Here is a 23,149-nt window from a genome sequence, read left to right as displayed (position 1 = left end):
GTTCTGAGGTCACCCATGCTTCTGTGGCCAATCTCTCATCCACGGCCCCCCCCATAAGCCAGTCCAAAGAACTCATGGGTTCACCAACTGGAAATGGTTGGAATTGTTACTCTAGTCTGTTATTGGTGCCCTAGAGGGGGTGAACAAGCATTTGTTCATATCTCCCAGGAAAGGTCACACAGTGCTGAGATAGCAGAACTAGTAAGTAGACCATTTCCATTTTAAGCATAAAATTTTAATGTCTCTCCTTTGAGGCAGGTGAAGTCACCTTTGACAATGCCCCAAAGGTTGTCTGGCACTTTTGTACACAAGGACATGGTCCAATATTGTATTGACTTAGGATACAAAAAGGCACATAGAGTTGAGGCTTAGACTCCCCTGGGCTGGAGTTGGGTAGAGCGGGAGTAGGGAGTGGTTTGGGGACATGAGAAGCATGGGGACTTGACTTCTTGTTGACAGAGGTAGTAGGTCATGGGTAGGCCTGAAGTGCAGAAGGCAGTGCAAGCCCTCAGGCAGGGTAGCAGCTGCTGTGATGACCACCATCTGCCCAGTTCAACAGTTCGCTGCTCTGAAACCACAGCTCGATCTCCCTCTGGGCCCCATCCACAGAATCGCTAGCATGGATGACGTTCCTGTGAGAGGCGAAAAAGGTGGAGTCTGTGGTTGAGTCCAGTTTGAGTCTGGACTGGGACCCCAGGGCTATCTTGCCTCTAACCCGCTGCCCTCTGTCAGGGAACAAGGTGACTGTAGAGAAGAGAAGGAGATTTTGGAGTTGGTTACGGTGCTACAAGCCTGTAACAACAGCACTGAAGAAGCTGAGATTGCAGGAGTGCCTTGAATTCGTGGCCAGCCTGGATTAGAGAGGGAGACCCTGTCTCAGAATAGAAGACAGGGGCTGGAGAGACTGCATGGCAGTTAGAGCACATTCTCTCTTGCAGAGACCCTGACCTTGGTTCCCAGCACCCAAATACAGTGGCGGCTCACAACTACCTGTAACTCTGGCTTCTGGCATCTAGCGCCCTCTTCTGGCTTCTGCAGGCACTACAGGCATATGCACACACAAAGATGAAATATAAATAAATAAATAAATAAATAAATAAATAAATAAATAAATGGGAGACGAGAGCCAGAGATGCAGCTCAGTTGTTAGGGTGCTTGCTTGCCTGGCATGCACAATCCCCAGCACTCGGCAGGCAGTACTCGGTAGGCAGAGGCAGGGAGAGTTCAAATTCATGGCTGTGCTCAGCAATATAATCAGTTTGAGACCAGCCTAGATTACATGACATCCTATCTGAGAAAAATGAAGGGAAGGAGGAAGGGGAGAGGGTGGGCAGTAAGAGGGGCTGGACATTTGCATCTCTCCTGGCCTCAGTTTCTCCCAAGCTCAGAGGTCAGCCTATATACCAACTTCTGACAGCTGCCTCTCCCTACCGGTAATCAGAGATGCCCCTCGTGGTTGGCGACCAAAACAGAATACTAAAGAGCCAGGAAAAGTGGTTTTAGTCAGGCATGGAAGCTCAGCACTTAGGCAGTAGAGATATGAGACTAAGGAGTTCAAGACAGGGGCTGGAGGGATGGCTCAGCAGTTAAGAGCACTGATTGCTCTTCCAGAGGTCCTGAGTTCAAATCCCAGCAACCACATGGTGGCTCATAACCATCTGTAATGGGATCCGATGCCCTCTTCTGGTGTATCTGAAAACAGCTACAGTGTACTCATATAAGTAAAATAAATAAATCTAAAAAAAAAAAAAAAAAAAAAAAGCCGGGCGTGGTGGTGCACGCCTTTGATCCCAGCACTCAGGAGGCAGAGGCAGGTGGATTTCTGAGTTCGAGGCCAGCCTGGTCTACAAAGTGAGTGCCAGGACAGCCAGGGCTATCAGAGAAACCCTGTCTCGAAAAACCAAAAAAAAAAAAAAAAAAAAGTTTAAGACACCTTGAACTACACAATAAGCTCAGAGCCAATCTGGCCTACCTGAGAACGGATCACAAACAAACAAACAAACAAACAAAAAACCTGGCTTTTCTTTCAGCCCAGCAAGATTCCCACTTCTCAAGGTTTTTTTTTTTTTTTTTTTTATGACAGGTTTGTCTGTGAAGCCTTGGCAGTTCTGGAACTCCCTTTGTGACCAGGCTGTCCTCAAACTCAGAGATCTGGCTGCCTCTGCCTCCTGAGCTCTAGGATTAAGGGGGTGCGTCACTGTCACTGCCGCCTGACTAACACTGGCCTTCTTTGCCCCACTTTGGGAGACTAAGGGTGTCAGGGCCTCCATACCTGCTGATGTGAACACTGAAGTCACCCCTGATTGTCCCGGGGGCTGCCTCTGTTGAGTCGGTGTGTCCTATCATGGCCCTTGAGATATGGACCACATTGTGGCCTTCCCAGACCTGCAGCACAGATATGGAGGTTCGAGAGAAGCTGGGGACCCTAGGTGCCCTGGGCTCAATCCAAGCCCTTTCCTTTACTTGGAGAATGACACCCCAAAGACCCATTCCATTGCCCCTGCCCTGTTGTACCATGGCCACCACAGGCCCAGAGCTCATGTAGCTGATAAGAGCTGGGTAGAATGGCTTCCTCTGTAGGTCCCGGTAGTGCTCAGCAAGGATGCTCTCTGGTGCCTGTGTGGAAAGAGGGGTGAGACCAACCCTTGGAGAATAAACCCCCAATTGGTGTCCTGAGTTTGGGGCACCTTTCAGACACAACTCCAGAAGCTAGCTCCTACAATGGATACCTCCCAACCCTTGCAACTGCCAGTGCTAGGAGCCTTTGGGACACCACAGCCCAAGGGGAGATACCTGCAGCATCTTCATCCCCACCAGCTTGAAGCCCCGCCTCTCAAAGCGTTGTATCACAGTCCCCACTAGCCTCCTCTGTACCCCATCTGGCTTCACAGCAACCAGCGTCCGCTCTTGGGGCCAGGGGGGCCCTCCTGTTAAAAAAAAAAAAAGAGACAGGTCAGGGGTGAGGATGCTCCACATTTTCAGGGCTCTCCCACCTGACAGAGCTCAGACATCAAAGGACTGGGAAGTTCCTGCCACAATACAAACACAGACAAATACAAAGGGAAGCCGCCCTGGCAGTAGCAGAAGCTGCTCAAGGTGGAGATGGTTTCCCTGAAAAGGCTCAGCTAACTTAAGGGACAGAGAGTCTTGGTGATGATGCCCCTTTCCCCTGAAAAGAAAACTTGAGTCTAGCCTCACATGACTCCAGGTACCACAGTGTGTGAAGCCCAGGCTTGCCCACAAGGAGCTTTTCCTCTGGGTGTGGAGAAATGGCATTGAAATCAAGGAATATTAGTGCACAATGTCTAGGCGGGCTAAGTGCTGGGGACAAGGATCGGGCTTGAGGAGGCTGAGGAGAGGATGACCCACACTATAGGGCAGGAACATAGCTGCCAGGGCACTTGCGTCTCCTCTGAGAGGGTCCTAGCCCCTGACTGTCTCACAAAAATGTAGCAAAGTTAGGAGAAACACTAAGTTAGAGAAGAGGTGATCGACCAGGCTCTAATCCCCAGGCCACAATGAATGCCCACTAAACTCAACAGGCTGAAAAAAGGGGGGAGGTGTCTCCCTAACTTGCAAGTTCTCCAAGGGACAAGAGACCCAGGATAGCCCCAGAAGTCTGATGCCTGCTGGTCTGTGCCTTGGTGAGGCTATTCAATTTCCAAGATTCATGAAAGGAATACCGTTTATCTGGCTCTCAGAAAGCACCCCATGAATGGATAGAAAGGGCCAAGACCCCAGGAAATGGCTGGGGTGTCTTAGGCCTGCTCTGGCTCAAGTTTCAATACCCGGGCAACAACTGCTCCGCGGAGGGAACGTGACCCCATAGCTTGACGAGTCACGCGTCTGGTAGTCTCCCCGCCTCCGCTTTGGCTTTCTACTGCTAAAAACTCTGTCCCGGGCTGCTGAGGGTTGCACTCCTCCGGGACAAGACCAAGCCTTTGGCTGCGGCACGTGCGCAAACAAAGGCCGCCCAGCGGCCATCCGCCTAGTTCCCCACGGGCACAGGACTCACCAGAACTGGGGCGCACCAGCAGGCACTGAAAGCGTGGCCCGCACAACAGCGCCCGCAGCGCGGCGACGCGCCCGAAAAGGCTGCCCATGGTGCGGGCTGGCGCCTCACTGAACACAGCGCAGAGCGGGCAGTGGGCGGTGCCACGCATCGCCCCGCCCCGCCTCCACCCTAAGGGGCCCGCTGGGGCCCCACATTCTTGTCTTCTGGAGCTGGTAGCCTTCAAACACTGATCTCCGTGAAAATCAGGCTGCAGCTCAGTGACGGAGCGCTTGACTGTTATGCTCAGAGCCTTGGGCTCGACCAACCCCAGTACTGCAGGGGGAAAAAAATGAAAAAATATGTGTGTGTGTGTGTGTGTGCGCGTGTGTGTGCGCGGATATGTAAATTTTGCAGTTGCTCATTCAGTTTTTAGATTATATACTTGTTTTCATACCGTACAGTCAAATATTGTTATATCTACTTTTGGGGGCAGAGTGGCCATCGCCGCAAATACCAACTGGCTCTCCAAGTTTGACAGTTGGACTATTTGTCAGTTCTGTTATTACATCCTTGATTTTCAAGTTATCTATCGATTTATTTATTTATTGGAATTTTTTATTTTGTTTAAACCTCTCTAGATTAAAAAATATATATATTAGCAGGGTGGTGGTGGCATACTCCTTGAATTTCAGCCCTCAAGAAGGTAGAGTCAAGCTCTCTGAGAACCCCCTGCCTGTTTTTTTTGTTTTTGTTTTTTGAGACAGGGTTTTTCTCTGTGTAGCCCTGGCTGTCCTGGAACTCATTCTGTAGACCAGGCTGGCCTTGAACTAAGAAATCCACCTGCCTATATCTCCCAAGTGCTGGGATTAAAGAAATGCGTCACCACTGCCCGGCTGAGAAACCCTTTCTCACCTCACCCCCAGTAAAAAATGATTTACATTGAACAGTTGTGAGCTGCCCAGGATGGGTGCTAGAAAACAGACTCACATCTTTTGGGAGGTCAAGCACTGCTCTCTTAACCACTCAGTCATCTCTCCGACCCCATCTGTGTACCACAGCTGGGAGCTGGGAATTGCTTTGACTTTATGACAAAGGTATAATCAATCCTTGATGCTGTCACTGCATTGCATATGTAGCAGAGGTTGGCCTGGAACTCTTTTTTTTTTTTTTTTTTTAAGATTTATTTATTTTATGTTTATGAGTACACTGTCGCTGTTTTCAGACATACCAGAAGAGGGTGTCAGATCTCATTACAGATGGTTGTGAGCCACCATGTGGTTGCTGAGAATTGAACTCAGGACCTCAGGAAGAGCAGTCAGTGCTGAGCCATCTCTCCAGCCTAGCTTGGAACTCTTGATCTTCATGCCTTCCAGGTATGTTCCTAGTGCTGGGATGAGAGGCATGCTCTCCCAGACAAGATTCAAATTATTTATTCATTTAACATTTATTTTATTATTTTATGAAATAGAATCTCAAAAACTGTATGAACTTGAAAAAAATACTGTGCTAGGATTGAAGAGGTGGTCCAGGGCTTAAGAGACCTGGCAGCTCTTCAAGAGGCCCATGGTTTGATTCCCAGAAACCACCCAGTAGCTCACAATCATCTGTAACTTAAGACCTAGGAGACCTAACACCCTCCTCTGAGGTCATCAGGTGCCAGGCACACAGGTGGGACCCAGGTAAAACATACCCAGGGAAAATACCCACACAACATGAACCAATTAAACAAAATTAAAGAAAAAATTCTGTTATAGCCAGCAAAGGCTATAACCACGGCTGAGGGAGAATTGCAGGTTCAAGACCTGCCTGGACTGCATAGTAGGAATTTGTCTTTAAGACTTTAGATTCAGGGCTGGTGAGATGGCTCAGTGGGTAAGAGCACCCGACTGCTCTTCCGAAGGCCCAGAGTTCAAATCCCAGCAACCACATGGTGGCTCACAACCATCCGTAACCGAGATCTGGTGCCCTCTTCTGGAGTGTCTGAAGATAGCTACAGTGAACTTACATATAATAAATAAATAAATCTTTAAAAAAAAAAAAAAAAAAAGACTTTAGATTCAGCCGGGCATGGTGGCGCATGCTTTTAATCCCAGCACTCGGGAGGCAGAGGCAGGCGGATTTCTGAGTTCGAGGCCAGCCTGGTCTACAAAGTGAGCACCAGGACAGCCAGGACTATACAGAGAAACCCTGTCTCGAAAAACCAAAAAAAAAAAAAAAAAAAAAAAAAGACTTTAGATTCAATCCCAGTGCTGAAGTGGGAAAGACAAAACAGGGAGGGAAGATGAGGCCTCTCCCTTATGCTCAGGCTGGCTCCAACTCCTGGGTTCAAGCTATCTTCTTGCTTCAGCCTCTGGCCCATATTAGCCTTGCCTCTCTCTCTGCCTTTAATTTTAGTACTTAGACTATTAATATGTAAATGTTATTGGTAGGTGTGGTCTCCCTTAACCCACCTGCTTGAACCTGCTTGCTCAAGGGTGGAGCTTCCTGCTCATTCGTCCTGCCACGCCTACTGCTAAACCCTGTAGCTTTGTTGCTTGGAGGAGGCACACACGTGTTCGTCCTGCTACTGGACCCTGAGTTACTTGGCGGGAAATCGGGTTCCCTCCCCCTTCCTTTATAACTGAGTGTCTGAAATAGTAAAATTGAGCTTTGATCAGAATCTTGTCTTAGCTTCATTCCCTTCTCTCGCCGCCTAGCCCCTCTTCTCTTCCAGGTTTCCAAAATGCCTTTCCAGGCTAGAACCCAGGCTGTGATCTGCTGGCCGGACACAACATTTGGCGAACCAACGTGGGACTGAGAAACGGCAAAGGATTTTTGGAAGAGACACTGCTGGTTTGGAGCTCCATGGAATAATTAAAGGATAAAGGAAATTCATACCAGAGAAGGTATGGGCTAAGCTGAGACAGCGTTAAGCCCGAGCGCTGGTTCACTTAGGTTCAGCAGTGAAGCTTAAGAGGAGCTAGGCACAGGCGGTAGGCCGTGGCTGGAAAAAGCTACATTGTTAAGTGTGAGAAAGGAAAGGGTTTATTAAAAGGAAATTAATACAGGCGGATTGCCGCAGTTATAAAAACTGCATCATGAGGGAAGAAATTGTCCCAAATAGCAGGAGTACTCTGCCCCATTTTGTGTCTTGTTTAATGTCTGGTGCACCAATCTGTTCTTGTGTTCAATTCATGTATGTTCGTGTCCAGTCTGTATGAATGAATGTTCTATGTTTTATGTTGGATAATAAAGATGGTATAAAAAACTTTATCTGCAAGGCCGAGAGCTGCCACGTGTTTCAGCCAAAAACCAGACACGTGGCAGGAGGGCCCCTGATGGAAAAACTATTTGTTTTAAGAAAAAACAGCGAGTACACAGCCTCTTAGTTTCGAATCTGATAAATGGTTCATAATTAATGTGTTTGACAATGGTAAAGTGCTTTTTTATTCTATGATTGTAGCTACAAAAAATTAATATTCTCTGATTAGTCTAAAATTAACTGCTTCATGTGGTTCCTTTTTATTGAAAATGTGTTCTGCATGTTTTCACATTCAGCTCATAATTTGTTGGTTAAGATTAATAATTGTTACATTGCTACAGATGGTTAATGTTAAAATTGATAACTCAAGTTTAGAGTCCTTCCGACACGTGGCCTAAGACAGCCCTAGAGGCTAGGTCTCTAAAGATATTTCTAGTTTAGATAATGATTAATGTGGTTCCTATCCTAAATAGTAAAATTTAAGATAAGATTTAAAGCAATGCCTCTTTATTAAAGCATCAAAGCTTGCTTTAATAGGTATTCATTGGTATTAATTGATATCCAAACTTCGTAATATAATAGTAATGCTTCTAATATTGATTTTAAAGGTGATAAATTGTTTTAAACGTAGGTTTTGCTTTCCTAAAGTTATAGGTATTATCCTAACCTTTCACAAAAAACTTAAAAATTATGGTTAAGCCGGGCGTGGTGGCGCACGCCTTTAATCCCAGCACTCGGGAGGCAGAGGCAGGCGGATTTCTGAGTTCGAGGCCAGCCTGGTCTACAAAGTGAGTGCCAGGACAGCCAGGGCTACACAGAGAAACCCTGTCTCGAAAAACCAAAAAAAAAAAAAAAAAATTATGGTTAAAACTGCCATTGTTCCATTGACTGCAGCTTGCAGTTTGATTGCAAATTTAAGATTGATGCTCAGATTTAAAAGTATTTTACCTTTGAGTCAATACAGGGCTCTGGGCAGCCCCAGAGCGGTTTCTTTTGTTTTGCAAACAATGCCTAAAAAGGTTTTTCCCTGTGTTCAAGAAAATTTCTTTTTAACAGTGTTACAGATCTATTCAGATGTTTAAAATAATGCTTAAATTCAAAGATTTTTGCTTCTAGTAAACTGGTAATCACTAGAAAATTTTGCCTCTACGTATGGCTAATATAGCTTTACATTATGTAAGAAAAATGTTTATTTCTGCTTCTTTACAAGAAGCCAAAAGTTTTAATCTTTCAGTATATATTATTTCCTAAGTGGAAAGTATTTTATTAACTAATGCTTCTCAAGGGAAGTTTACCTTAAATCCTTGCTCTCACCCAAAAGATTCAGAGACAGTATCCTTTTATTACTTAGTGTTTTAGTTTACTACAAAAGGTTTTACAAAAAATAAAGAAAGCTTTTATAATTGTTGTTAATTGGTAATTAAAAATTAGTTGTGCCCAAGACAATTCTTTGGCCAGAAAAAACATTATTGTAAAGTCATTTTTCTCATCCTCCCAGCCGATCGTTGGCCCACGTGGGCCCAACTAGCTGCTGTGGGCAAAGTCTTAAGACACACAGTTGCCCCTGTTCTCAGCACAAATAATTTGGTTGTGTGCTGTAGATGGTGTTTTAAAATGCTGAACAATCAAACCTTAATTTATATATTAATAGTCAATGCTATATCTCTGAGCTCATAATTACTTAAAATTGTTCGTCCCTCAGATACTATTAATTCTCAAATTTACAATTGCTTATACATATTTCTAGTTAATAAATAAATAAATTATGCACGTGTGACTCTTAATAACTTTTCAAGCTTTCTAGTTACAACCGTTCCTTAAGAAAAATGATTAAAAGTGCAATTAGTCACTGCCCCTTTACAGCCAAATATTTAAAATGTTTTGTCCAAAAAGTTATTAATTCAAAAGGTTAGATATTGTAAAATTTTAAACTTTAACCTCTTAAAAGATAAAAGAGAGAAATTGTATCCCCATATATACTATTTAGTGCATTTCCATGCACACTATTTAAAACATACCTTTATTTTCAAAATTTGAGATTAAAATGTCAAATTTAATAAATGCTTTTTAGTATCTTAAAAAGATCTACTTATTGGCTTATAGATTGATCCTAAAACAGCTACCTTATTAGGAAAGGAAAAAACAGGTTCTCTCCACAGAACGCTGCAGAAGCATATTAGTAATTCCTGTGCCGAGTCAACAGGTAAGTTAACTCAGTGTCCTGATTAAAAGGACTAAAAGATTAAATTCATGTTTTAGATCCATCCTTGCTTGTCATTTTTCCAGTTTAGACTAACTTCTAGCCTTTTAACTTTATGGCAATAGTACATCAGAGACTGTATATTCAGACTTAGTAAAATTAGTCATTTAATAGAGTCATAATGATTTTTCACTTTTCTTCAGTGTGACCAGCCATTCTAACTCAATCTTAGACTGGTCTAATATTCAGTCCAATTATTAGAGATTCCTATATTCTAAATTACCTAGCAAAGTCAATTCAGAACATTTCCCCCAAAGTCACCAAAGGCTCATCTTGCTTTATTTGTCCTAAACTTCTTGCAAACTGATATTAAAGGTCAGTCTGCAGTAGATCACCACTGACATCCAGTTACTTCTAATTCTTATTGATTAATAAATTAGAAAAACCCCCTAACTACAAATAAAAGGATCCGGTTCTAATCTGGGGAAGGGGCTCGGTTTGTGTTTTTTCAAGAGATGAAGATGGAGCACGGTGGCTACCAGAGAGATTAATTCGTCAGGTAAACACAGATTCTGTCTCTTCTCATAAGTATCATTCTAAAGACTAAAATTCCTCTTGTGCTTAAAATTCAGCTGGGAGTGGAAGCTCCCAGAAACGCTGTTTTCCTCTGAGCCAAATCCCCTACAAGAGGCCGGATACTAGCTTTAGCTTTACAATTTGCAACTAAATAAAGTACCTTGACTTCTCCAAAAAGAAAATTTGCATTGCTACTCTCTCATTGTCTAGATTTCTTTCTTTTTTCAAGCAGGTCAATCTACATTCTCCGGTTCTCCTCCCCTAAGAGCAAACAGGTGGTACTGCTAATCTCCCTTCCAAGGACATTCCAGCATGTGGCTTTCAGTCTGAGATAAGATTTAGATTTACCAAGAGAGCTAGGGAAGTAAAAATTTCATATATTTACAGAGATTAGTTCTTATTTTGATAGAGATGGGCTTAGTCCCTTAGCTGGCCTCTGGCTTTTCACCCTTGCTGTTACTGCAAGGTGTCCTTAGTTCTTCAGGCTAGGAAATAACAGGGATGAGGAGAAAAGACTTCCAGCTCCTATTTTAACCACAATTAATGGTGTTAATACTGACATAATTCTTGTCTAGGCCTTGCTAAATCTGAGGTTGACAAGTCTCATATAGAGACCGCGCATCGCTCAGAACTGCGCATACTGATTCATAATCATATGAATACAGTATGGATACCGCTTGGCGCAGGAGATTACTGCGGGGGAAGGTCCAGCTTGACCGTTTCTGAGTTCCCTGTGCGACACACCTGATTTAAAGGAGGTTGGTATCCGATTCCAGCTAAAAACCAAAAATACCTAAGGCTCTGCCTCCCCTCCCCAAAAGATACCAAGAGCCACAGATGTGAGTTGTTATAACGCTCACGGAAGGAATCGGGTCAATGTCCACCCAAGTCAAGGTTAAAGGCCCACTCATCTACGGATGAGAAAATCATTTGATCACCTCTGTTAAGCATTGCCTATTTAAACTTAATTAATAGGGGGGAGAGAGGTTGGAGACCTTACTGTCGTAAGGGCAAGCCCTTCACTGCCTCCCACCCAAATAAAATAGCCTTGTACTAGGAGCCAGCCAGTCTTACCCCTTCTCCCTGTTTCCCTGCCTGTCATCCAAAATTGCGGAGGAATATCAGCTCAGTGTTATTCTAAATTTGTTGAGTCAAACTTAGCCAGGGTTCAAACGCCCTACTTAAAATGCAACCAGGTAGTTACCTATTCAGCACTATTAACATTATAAAGTCAGAGCCTATTCTGTTAGTGGTTTACTAGGATAATAAGGACAGTCTTAGCCAGATACAGTTTACCATTAGAAAAGTTAGGGAATCCCACGGAAACAGGTTTTTTCTTTAGCCCTAAGAACTCAGGCAGAACTATTGAACATAGATAATTTTTCTGCCTCAGGCCAGCCCTTTCTTTTTTTTTTTTTTTTTTTTTTTTGTTAACTAATGGGAGGATATGTGGTCTCCCTTAACCCATCTGCTTGAACCTGCTTGCTCAAGGGTGGAGCTTCCTGCTCATTCGTCCTGCCACGCCTACTGCTAAACCCTGTCGCTTTGTTGCTTGGAGGAGGCACACACGTGTTCGTCCTGCTACTGGACCCTGAGTTACTTGGCGGGAAATCGGGTTCCCTCCCCCTTCCTTTATAACTGAGTGTCTGAAAATAGTAAAATTGAGCTTTGATCAGAATCTTGTCTTAGCTTCATTCCCTTCTCTCGCCGCCTAGCCCCTCTTCTCTTCCAGGTTTCCAAAATGCCTTTCCAGGCTAAAACCCAGGCTGTGATCTGCTGGCCGGACACAACAGGTAGGTATTTAGGTATACTTATTTAGTTAATTAGTTTTTTATTTTGTTTTGATTTTTGTTTCTGCTGTTGCTGTTTTTGTAAGACAGAGCCTCACGTATCCCAGCTGTTTATTCTCATTTCTATCTGTCTGCCTGTTTGTCTGTCTTTTCCTTCCTTCCTTCCTCTTTCCTTTCTTTTTTCATTTTTTAGATAGGCTCTCACTGTGTATCTTGCTGGCCTGGAACTAGCTATGTAAACCAAGCTGGCTTTGAACTCACAGAGTTCTATTTAAATACCAAGATTAAAAGCATTGCCAGGGCTGGAGAGATGACTCAGTGGTAAAGAACACTGGCTGCTCTTTCTGAGTTCAATTCCCAGCAACCACATGGTGGCTCACAATCACAATGGGATCTGATGCCCCCTTCTGACATGCAGGCATACACAAAATAAATTTTTGAAAATCTTTAAAAAGAAGGAAAAAAAAAAAAGCATTGCCAGCTGGGAGTGTACATGAGTACATGTGTGATATAGGTGTGTGTATGAGTGTGTATGTCTCTGCACAAAGGCCAGAGGAAGTCATTGGTTGTCCTTCTCCATCACTTTCCACCTTATTCTTTGCGGTAGAGCATCTCCCAGAACCTCGAGCTCTTGTTTCTTGTAGGAAGCTGACAGTGGGCAACCCCTCAATCCTCCTGTCCCCACTACTCTCCGCATCATTGGTTTTGCAGTCATTCTCTGGTCCGTGACTGGGCTGTTCCAGACTCATCATGTAGATAAACTGATCTTCCTCCTGAACTTCCCATGTGCTGGCATTACAAGCAAGGGTCACCACACCAGGTCTGTGCCTTGCTGAAGTTCAAACCCAGTGCCCGAACATGCTAGACAAGTTTTCTACCATCCCCAGATCTATTTATTTATTTATTTTGAGGTGAGTTTTAACCTGTAGGTTATCCTGACAGCCCTTGATTTAAAAATCTTACCCCCCCCAAAAAAAAAAATCTTCCCAAATGTTGGGAGCACTGGCTTGCACCACCAGGCAGGACTCCACATTGATTCTATTATTATTAATTTTTTTAAGATTTATTTGTTTATTATATGAGTATTCTATCTGCATGTACACCAGGAAGCCAGAAGAGGGCATCAGATCACATTATAGATGGTGGTGAGACACCATGTGGTTACTCTTAACCACTAAACCATGTCTCCAGGTCTCCAGCCCTCTTGTTGTTAATTATTTTTTTTGGGGGGGGGGTTACGAGACAGGGTTTCTCTGTGTAGCCCTGCTGTCCTGGAACTCACTTTTTTTTTTTTTAAAGATTTATTTATTTATTATATGTAAGTACACTGTAGCTGTCTTCAGACACTCCAGGAGAGGGCACCAGATCTCGATACGGATGGTTGTGAGCCACCATGTGGTTGCTGGGATTTGAACTCTGGACCTTCGGAAGAGCAGTCGGGTGCTCTTACCCACTGAGCCATCTCACCAGCCCGGAACTCACTTTTGTAGACCAGGCTGGCCTCGAACTCAGAGATCTGCCTGCCTCTGCCTCCCAAGTGCTGAGATTAAAGGCGATCGCCTTTAACTATTATTCTTACTTTTAATTAATTTTTTATGTGTACATTTTGTACCTGCATGAGTTTGTGTACCTCACATCACATACAAGTTGGTGTCCCAGGAGGCCAGAGATTATCAAGTTATAGCTACCATATAAATGAGTACTGGCCGGGCGTGGTGGCGCACGCCTTTAATCCCAGCACTCGGGAGGCAGAGGCAGGCGGATTTCTGAGTTCGAGGCCAGCCTGGTCTACAAAGTGAGTTCCAGGACAGCCAGAGCTACACAGAGAAACCCTGTCTCGAAAAAAAAAAAAAAAATTATAAATGAGTACTGGAATCTGATCCCAGATCCACTGTAGGGATAGTAAATACTACTGATTTTTATTTCCTTTCTCTCTCTCTCTCTCTCTTCTTTCTTTCTTTCTTTCTTTCTTTCTTTCTTTCTTTCTTTCTTTCTTTCTTTCATATATGTGAGTACACTGTAGCTGTCTTCAGGCACACCAGAAGAGGGCATTGGATCCCATTACAAATGGTTGTGAGCCACCATGTGGTTGCTGGGAATTGAACTCAGGACCTCTGGAAGAGCAGTCAGTGCTCTTAACCACTGAGCCATCTCTCTAGCTCCCCTGTACTGATTCTTAAGGCTAACTGGGCTGTTTGAGTTGGTTGATTAATGCCTTTCTTCAAGACTGAAAAATATAGGTATTTTAACCAATATTTTTTCTGTCTCAGTCTCTTTCATACTCTCCTGGAACTCTAATTTCCCTTTAGCCCTCTTTCTGCCCTACTAAAGTTACTACTGGAAATATGTAAAACATGCAGGAATGAGGGCTGCTTCTATGTAGAAGGTCCAGGGTGTCACTCCCGCCTGCCAGGTGGGGTTACCTGCTGCCAGGCACCAAACTGAGCCTTCAAGCCACAGCACAAGACATGACAAAACCCTCCCTGCACTGCTTGGAATGGGGCAGAGACACTCAGCACAGACCTTACCCCAGGCTCTCCACAGGCCAGAATGTTTACTTGAGGTTGTTGGCCTGCACTTTCTGGTTCATTGGTACCCAAGATCCAAGACAAGATGGGTTTTTTGTTGTTGTTGTTTTGTATTTGTATTTGTTTTGTTTTGTTTTTGTTCACTTCATGGTTAATCTTGTTAGTTAGTGTAATAGGATCACAAATGATCTAAGAGACAAGCCCACTGGTCTGGTCTGTGAATCACTGCTAGGAAGGATTAACTGACAGGGAAGACCCTCCCTCAGAGTGGCAGCACCATAGTTAAGGGGAGGTGGCTGGGGGTGGTTGGGGGATATAAAATATAAAAAGGTCAGAGGCAAGAGCTGGGCTACTTACTGGGCCTTTAATCCTAGCACTTGGGAGGCAGAGGCAGATGGATCTTTGAGTTTGAAGCCAACCTGATCTACAGAGTGAGTTCCAAGACAGCCAGGGTTACACAGAGAAATCCTGTCTCAGAAATCCAAATCCAAAAAACCAAAAGACTCCCTCAAATCGTAGATTGTTACAAATGGGAAGTGGTGGTACCATACCGCATAGCAACAGGGATTAGCTAGATGAACAAAGATGGGCAAAGGAGAGCAGTGATTGACCCAAAGTGAGTAGAAAATGGAGATGGAGAGTGGGAGTGGGATGGGGTGGCATGGGGTAGGGGGGTGGGGGCTCCCTGAGGACCTGAGCTCAGTTCTCAGCATCCACATAAAGGTAGAAGGTGACAATTGACAAGGTTGTTCAGTGGCCTCCACAAGTCTACTGTGGCATTCACAAAACTTGTCCACATCATGTGCATGCACGCACATGCACATGCTACTACTGCTAGTGATAATGAATTGATGAGATACAATTTTGATCTCAACACTCTGGAGAGACAGATGGATTTCTTTTTTCTCTTTCTTTCTTTCTTTCTTTCTTTCTTTGTTTTGTTTTGTTTGTTTGTTTTGTTTTCAAGACAGGGTTTCTCATTCAGCCCTGGCTGACCTCAAACTCACTCTGTCGACCAGGCTGGTCTTGAACTCAAAAATCCACCTGCCTCTGCCTCCCAAGTGCTGGGATTAAAGGCATGAACCTCTAATGCCCAGCTGACAGATGAATTTCTGTAAGTTTGTGGCCAGTATGGTCTATATAGCTAGTCCCAGCCAGGGGCACATAGTGAGACCTTTTGAGAACTAGGAGAGGGAGAGATGGATTATATATATATATATATACATATATATATATATATATATAGAGAGAGAGAGATGGTGGTGTCAATCCTTGCTTAGCATAGACTGTTAAGGCTTTATGGTTGATTAGAACTTGGCTCAGTGTGGAGTAATCCTCCTGCCTCAGTCTTCTAAGTATGGGGATTGCAGATATGTACTGTCATACCCTGAGCTACCAACCACTTAGATCAGTCTAGAGAATGACTGGAGGAAGAGGGTGAGGCAGCCCATAGCTTCATGTTGAAATCCTTTCCCTTTGTGACTGACTGGCATCAGGGGAGCAGTGGCCACTCTGGGGCAGGGAGGCAGGGAGGCAGAGAGGGAGGCAGGCAGGGAGGGAGGGAGGCAGGGAGGGAGGCATGCATGCAGAGTGCTGACTCACAGGCTCAGAGGCAGGAGGCCCTGTGCACAGGGAAAACTGCTGACTGCAGTTGTGCTCAGATCACCACAAGCAGTTTTAAATTTGGAATTTACTGTTATTTCTCTCAGTAAGCAAAACCTGCCCACCCAGAGAGGTCTTCCCAGAAACGGGTGCTTTAATTTTTTTTTTTTTTCAAGACAGGGTTTCTCTGTGTAGCCCTGACTGTCCTGGAACTCACTCTGGCCAGGCTGGCCTCGAACTCAGAAATCTGCCGGCCTCTACCTACCAAGTGCAAAAAAAATTTTTTTTTTTTTAATTTTAAGATGTATTTAATTGATCTAGGTGCTTTGCCTGGACATCTGTCTGTCCACCACATGTGTGCCTGGTGCCGGAGAAAGTGGTGAACCTTCACATGTGGGCAAAATACCCAGACACTTAAAATAAAAACTAAAGAAAGAAACAAAGGAAAGAAAGGTGGGGGTGGCAGCAGCTTCAGTGGATTAAAGCATTCAGGAGGCAGGGGCAGGCTGATCTCAGATTTTGAGGCCAGTGTGGTCTGCAGAGCAAGTTCCAGAACAACCAGGGCTACACAGAGAAACCCTGTCTCAAAAATAAAAACAAAAATGATAACAAAATAACAACAAAGAACAGCAGTAGGTAGGTGTGGTGACATAAGTGTATAGTCACAACATTCTAACCCTGGAGACAGGAGGATCAGACGTTCAAAGTTATCCTTGCCTATACAGGGAGTTAGGAGGTAGGTATGAGCTACCTGCCTTTTGTTTTCCTTTCCTTTCCCCTTCTCTCATTCTTTCTCTCCCTTCTCTCCCTCCCTTTCTGTCTTTCTCTGTCTCTCTGTGTCTCTCTCTGTCTCTGTTGCTCTCTCTTTCCAAAACAAGGTCTCATTTGTAGCCCTAGCTGTCCTGGAACTCAAAGAGGTCTAGATCTGCCTGCCTCAGTCTCCCAAGTGCTGGGACTAAAATCTCTCACCACCATGCATGGCTACATTTTTTAAAAAAAGAGCTGCAGCAGAGTTAGGGCCGCCTCTGTAGTGGAATCTTTGTTTTCAGAGGAAAAAGGGGATCTGGAGAGACAGCTCAGTGGCTAGGTGTTTGCTGCTTGTCTTTTTTTTTTTTTTTTTTTTTTTTTTGGTTTTTCGAGACAGGGTTTCTCTGTGTAGCCCTGGCTGTCCTGGAACTCACTCTGTAGACCAGGCTGGCCTCGAACTCAAAAATCCGGCGCCTGCCTCTGCCTCCCGAGTGCTGGGATTAAAGGCGTGTCCCACCACGCGCCAGCGTGCTGCTTGTCTTTTGACAATTTTGTGGGTTCTTCCTTCTTCCACTTTTCCAACCCTTTAGCTTCCACCCTTTCAACCCAATAACACTGGATAAGAGAGAGAAAGAGGAAAGGAAAGAGATCTCTGAATAAAGTCCAGGGTCAGAAAGGGGGCGATGTTATTGCTATTCTACTTCCTGCTGATTAGGGATATTGAATTCCTTGGGGCAAGTTTGATCTTCATTGTTAGGTTATCTAATTTCATCTTTTTGTTTCTTCTTTCTTTTTTTTTTTTTTTTTAAAGATTTATTTATTTATTTATTATATGTAAGTACACTGTAGCTGTCTTAAGACACACCAGAAGAGGGCATCAGATCTCATTATGGATGGTTGTGAGCCACCATGTGGTTGCTGGGATTTGAACTCCGGACCTTTGGAAGAGCAGTCGGGTGCTCTTACCCACTGAGCCATCTCACCAGCCCTTTTTGTTTCTTCTTTTTTCAGGACTATTTAACAAACCATGACCAACAACAGCCACCAAAAAAACAACAACAAAAAAACAACAACCCACCTGAACTACCAACAACAACCAACCAACCACCCCTCCCCATGAGCCCTAGCATTTGTATGGTCTCTGAAGAATCCCCAGAATTCCAAACGTTACACAATCACAGAACATTATCTGCAGCTGGCAAAATCATGCCCCTGACAGATCACAAGACAAACCATAGTCAGCCTCTGTGGACAATCTGAAGTAGACCAATATCCCCACCTGGGATTAAAATGAAAACATATTTCTATAATATTTGTCATTTTAAAAAAAAAAGGAACCAGGGCTGGAGAGATGGCTCAGTGGTTAAGAGCACCAACTCTTCCAAAGGACCTGAGTTCAAATTCCAGCAACCACATGGTGGCTCATATCTACCTGTAATGAGATCTGACGTCCTCTTCTTGTATACTTATGTACAAAAACAAACAAACAAACAAACAAAGTGAGCAGGGCTGGTCAGAGCAAGCAGAGGTCCTAAATTCAATTCCCAACAACCACATGAAAGCTCACAACAATCTGTACAGCTACTCACATACATTAAATAAATAAATCTTTTTTTGTTTGTTTTTGTTTTTTGTTTTTTCAAAATAAATAAATCTTTAAAAAAAAAAAAGAGCCAGGCGGGGTGTCGCACAACTTTAATCCCAGCACTCAGGAGGCAGAGGCAGGCGGATTTCTGAGTTCGAGGCCAGCCTGGTCTACAAAGTGAGTTCCAGGACATCCAGGGCTACATAGAGAAACCATCTCAAAAAACCAAGGCCGGGCGTGGTGGCGCACGCCTTTAATCCCAGCACTCAGGAGGCAGAGGTAGGCGGATTTCTGAGTTCGAGGCCAGCCTGGTCTACAAAGTGAGCTCCAGGACAGCCAGGGCTACACAGAGAAACCCTGTCTCGAAAAACAAAAAAAAAAAACAAAAAAAAAAAACAAACAAAAAAAAAAAACCAAGAAAGGAAGAAAGAAAAAGAAAGAAAGAAAGAAATGATTTGTAAATTTGTATCCTGACTTTGGCTACTTTGTGGGTTTTTTTCTTCTCTACCCCTCAGAGACAAGAAAGGGGTAGAGGAGAAAGGAAGCAAGTGACATTATCATTAGACCACTTCCTGCTGATGATGGGAACTGAGGTCCACCGGGCAAGTTTGATCTTCACCATCAAGATACCTAATTTCTTCTTCTTTGCACATGACTACTTAACAAACTGCAACCATAGCTGAGCAGTGGTGGCGCACGCCTTTAATCCCAGCACTCGGGATGCAGAGGCAGGTGGATTTCTGAGTTCGAGGTCAGCCTGGTCTACAAAGTGAGTTCCAGGACATCCAGGGCTACACAGAGAAACCCTGTCTCGAAAAAACCAAAAAAAGAAAAAAAAAAAAGAATGTTCTTCATATTTTCCTCTGAGAAGATGATCTTTCCTTCGTGAAATTGTAGAGGGTAGTTGCATTTGGGAAAATACAGTTGTTTTAGAATAGCTAAGGTTCAGAATATTTTTTTCTGGTTTAGAAATAAAGTCTCAGGCTGGGGAGATGGCTCAGTGGTTAAGTGCGCCGACTGCTCTTCCGAAGGTCCCGAGTTCAAATCCCAGCAACCACATGGTGGCTCACAACCATCCCTAATGAAATCTGATGCCCTCTTCTGGAGTATCTGAGGACAGCTATAGTGTACTTAAATATAATAAATAAATAAGTAAATAAATAAATAAAATCTTAAAAAAAAAAAAGAAAGAAAGTCTCATAATTATAGCCCAAGCTGCTCTTAAACTCTCAGCAATTCTCCTGCCTCAGCCTCCTATAATTACAGTACTATGATTACAGGTATGAACCACCATGCCCAGCAAGATTCAGAAATCTTCTCCTGGTGAAGTAGAACAAGGTTAAAAAGACCAGTTATTAGATATTTATCGACTTATTTAGTGATTTACCCAAAGCATGTTTGTATGCCCATTTGCTACTTCACTTGCTACTTGAAGAATGCACTGGACGAGAGCCTGAAACGACTAATGGGTGCCGCTTCTCACCTGTTGAGTGCCTTGTATGCTTCTGCAAGAGAGCTCCAGCTAGCCTGCCCCATCTGTAAAAGGAGACCACAGACCGGACTTGGGACCGAGGTCTCTCAGGAGCAGTCCTGGCTTCCATCTACTTGCGACATCTGCACACCTGCTCTCTTCCACTCTCGTTGAGGTGGGGTGCTTATTGCAGAAAGATTCCCACAACACTGACTATGAACACTGTATGTGCCTAAACATCTAGGCAGCCCTGGTCTAATTAATTATGCTAACAAGTTGGGGTACTGGGGAGGGAGAGGGGAGATAGAGAGAATATGTGTCTCCCTCCTTCCTTCTAGGTTACACAGAATATAGCTTGGTGGCCTTGAACATCCCCTGGTCCCTTTGTGGGCAGTCAGGAGAGAACCCCCTTCACTTCCTTTCCTCTATAGGGCATAGGGCAGGTTCAGGAGCTTGGAGGCATCCTTAAAACCAAAGCTCTATAGCATTTCCCCTTGTTATTTGGTTCAAGCTAAACTACAGAGGCCCTCCTATCCTCCCTCCCTCCCTCCCTCCCTCCCTCCTTTCCTTCCTTCCTTTTTTTTTTTTTTTTTTTTTTTTTTTTGATACTGAGGGTTTTGCGCATACAAGAGAGGAACATTAGAACTTAGCTCTAGATAGAAATCTTTTGCTGTTAAGCTTTGGAAATTTGTACCCAAAGCGTGATACTGACAAGCACATTGTCTGAGGAAACAGATACTGTGCTAGGGAGTGGGTCTGAGGGTTTCTAGGCGGCCTGGAAGTAGGGCACAATCATGTTTTTCAGCAACTAGATCCTCCCAGGGTAGCAATTATTCCTCCAGAGATCTACAGATGGACCTAAGAATGTCAGAAATTCAGAACATGCCAGGGGTGGTGGTATATACCTATAACTGTGTAACAGGGGTTGATGCTGGGGTTGGGGGTTTGAGCTGGGGGCCAGTTGCCTAAGGGTTCTTCCATGAGGGTCAACTGTCCAGGGAGTCAGGCTCTTTCCAAGAGGTGAATAAACAATTGGATACCTAAGAATAGAAGGAGCAGAGACTCAGAGAAAGCAAAAGTAGGTGGTTCAAGCACGCAGCGAGTGCTCTTCAGGAGGAGTGGGGTCTCTGGATGGAGGTATCAGGAAGGATAACTGAGTACCAAGTGTTTTAGGACATGAGTGTGCTGTCTCTTCCTCCTCTGACCTCTCCCCTAACTCCCTATTGCCAAGTGACCCTCTCTCAGGGTAAAGTCAGACTTCTGTCTGAAGGTAAAAGGGTGGTGACTAAGCTGGCTTCTCCAGGCCTTGTGTACAGGAATTATGGCTCCTTAGAGGGACTTTCTTCTTAGAGGTTGGATGGATGACAGATAAAAGTCCGGAGGAGCCGGGAGGTGGTGGCGCACGCCTTTAATCCCAGCACTAGGGAGGCAGAGGCAGGCGGATTTCTGAGTTCCAGGCCAGCCTGGTCTACAAAAGGAGTTCCAGGACAGCCAGGGCTTTACAGAGAAACCCTGTCTCAAAAAAAAAAAAAAAAAAACAAAAAAAACAAAACCACAAAACCAAAAACAAACAAACAAACAAAAAACCCGTCCATGGGCATGGTCATAGTGGGTTTCCATGAAGACCACCATTTGGTAATTTAATGACCTCAGTGTGCTGAGGGATGAGCCGGGAACACAGTAAGGACACAAGGATAGAAATTGAGCCGGGCGTGGTGGCGCACGCCTTTAATCCCAGCACTTGGGAGGCAGAGGCAGGCGGATTTCTGAGTTCGAGGCCAGCCTGGTCTACAAAGTGAGTGCCAGGACAGCCAGGGCTACACAGAGAAACCCTGTCTCGAAAAACCGAAAAACCAAAAAAAACAAAACAAAACAAAACAAAAAAAAAGGATAGAAATTGAAGGCCATGAAGAGAGAGTACTATGAGAGAAGCCCTCCATGGCAGCACAGTCTTTTTTTTTTTTTTTTTTTTGGTTTTTTGAGACAGGGTTTCTCTGTATAGCCCTGGGTGTCCTGGAACTCCCTTTGTAGACCAGGCTGGCCTCGAACTCAGAAATCTACCTGCCTCTGCCTCCCAAGTGCTGGAATTAAAGGCACGTGTCACCATGCCCAGCTGGCAGCACAGTCTTTAATCCTAGCACTCAGAGCAGAAGCAGATGGATCTCTGTGAGTTGAAGGCCAGCCTGGTCTACAAATTGAGTTCCAGAACAGCCAGGGCTGTTATACAGAGGGACTCTGTCTCAAAAAACTGAAATAAATAAATAAATAAATGAATAGATAAACAAATAAATAAAGGGTTGAATTATTTTTCCTAAATACAAATTTTAAAGTATTTTATTAAAAAGGCTTATATGGGGCTGGAGAGATGGCTCAGTGGTGAAGAGCACCGACTGCTCTTCTAGAGGTCCTGAGTTCAATTCCCAGCAACCACATGGTGGTTCACAACCATCTGTAATGGGATCTGATGCCTTCTTCTTGTGTGTCTGAAGAAAGCTACAGTGTACTCATATAAATAAAATAAATGAATCTTAAAAAAAAAAAGAATTATGCTGGGCGTGGTGGCACACGCCTTTAATCCCAGCACGTGGGAGGCAGAGGCAGGTGGATTTCTGAGTTCTAGGCCAGCCTGGTCTACAGAGTGAGTTCCAGGACAGTCAGGGCTATACAGAGAAACCCTGTCTCGAAAAACAAAAACAAAAGCAAACAAACAAAAAAAGAATTATATAAATTTTTTTTTTTTTTTGGTTTTTTCGAGACAGGGTTTCTCTGCATAGCTCTGGCCGTCCTGGAACTCACTTTGTAGACCAGGCTGGCCTTGAACTCAGAAATCCGCCTGCCTCTGCCTCCCAAGTGCTGGGATCAAAGGCGTGCGCCACCACTGCCCGGCCCTGCTTATTTTTTTTAATTAGGTATTTTCTTCATTTATATTTCAAATGCTATCCCAAAAGTCCCCCATATCCTCCCCCCACCCACTCCCCTACCCACCCACTCCCACTTCTTGGCCCTGGCATTCCCCTGTACTGGGGTATATAAAGTTTGCAAGACCAAGGGGCCTCTCTGCCCATATTTAATATTTCTTTTTTTTTTTTTGGTTTTTCGAGACAGGGTTTCTCTGTGTAGCCCGGGCTGTCCTGGAACTCACTTTGTAGACTAGTCTGGCCTCGAACTCAGAAATCTGCCTGCCTCTGCCTCCCGAGTGCTGGGATTAAAGGCGTGTGCCACCACGCCCGACTAAAGATTTATTCTATATATGTGATGACTCTGTTGCTGTCTACAGACACACCAGAAGGAGGCCTCAGATCCCCTTACAGATGGTTATGAACCACCATGTAACTGCTGGGACTCGAACTCAGGACCTCTGAAAGAGCAGTCAGTGCTCTTACCCTCTGAGCCATCTCTCCAGCCTGATTTTCTT

At 44.3% G+C, this 23,149-nt stretch overlaps 1 protein-coding gene across 1 annotated transcript; it reads right to left on the bottom strand.

The window, feature by feature from the left end:
- Positions 1-213: 213 nt before the first annotated feature.
- On the bottom strand, positions 214-4,183 carry Nme4 (NME/NM23 nucleoside diphosphate kinase 4). Its single transcript, XM_021149441.3, has 5 exons — positions 4,016-4,183; positions 2,794-2,927; positions 2,515-2,616; positions 2,273-2,385; positions 214-632 (listed from the first exon to the last, which is right to left on the bottom strand). The coding sequence occupies exons 1-5, from the start codon at positions 4,161-4,163 to the stop codon at positions 509-511; spliced, it is 621 nt and encodes a 206-aa protein (XP_021005100.2). The 5' UTR covers positions 4,164-4,183; the 3' UTR covers positions 214-508.
- Positions 4,184-23,149: the final 18,966 nt, after the last annotated feature.

The sequence above is a fragment of the Mus caroli genome, unplaced genomic scaffold (assembly GCF_978045245.1).
Source record: "Mus caroli unplaced genomic scaffold, Mus_caroli_1 scaffold_18, whole genome shotgun sequence".
Lineage (NCBI taxonomy): Eukaryota > Metazoa > Chordata > Mammalia > Rodentia > Muridae > Mus > Mus caroli.
This window is presented reverse-complemented; position numbering and strand designations above follow the sequence as displayed.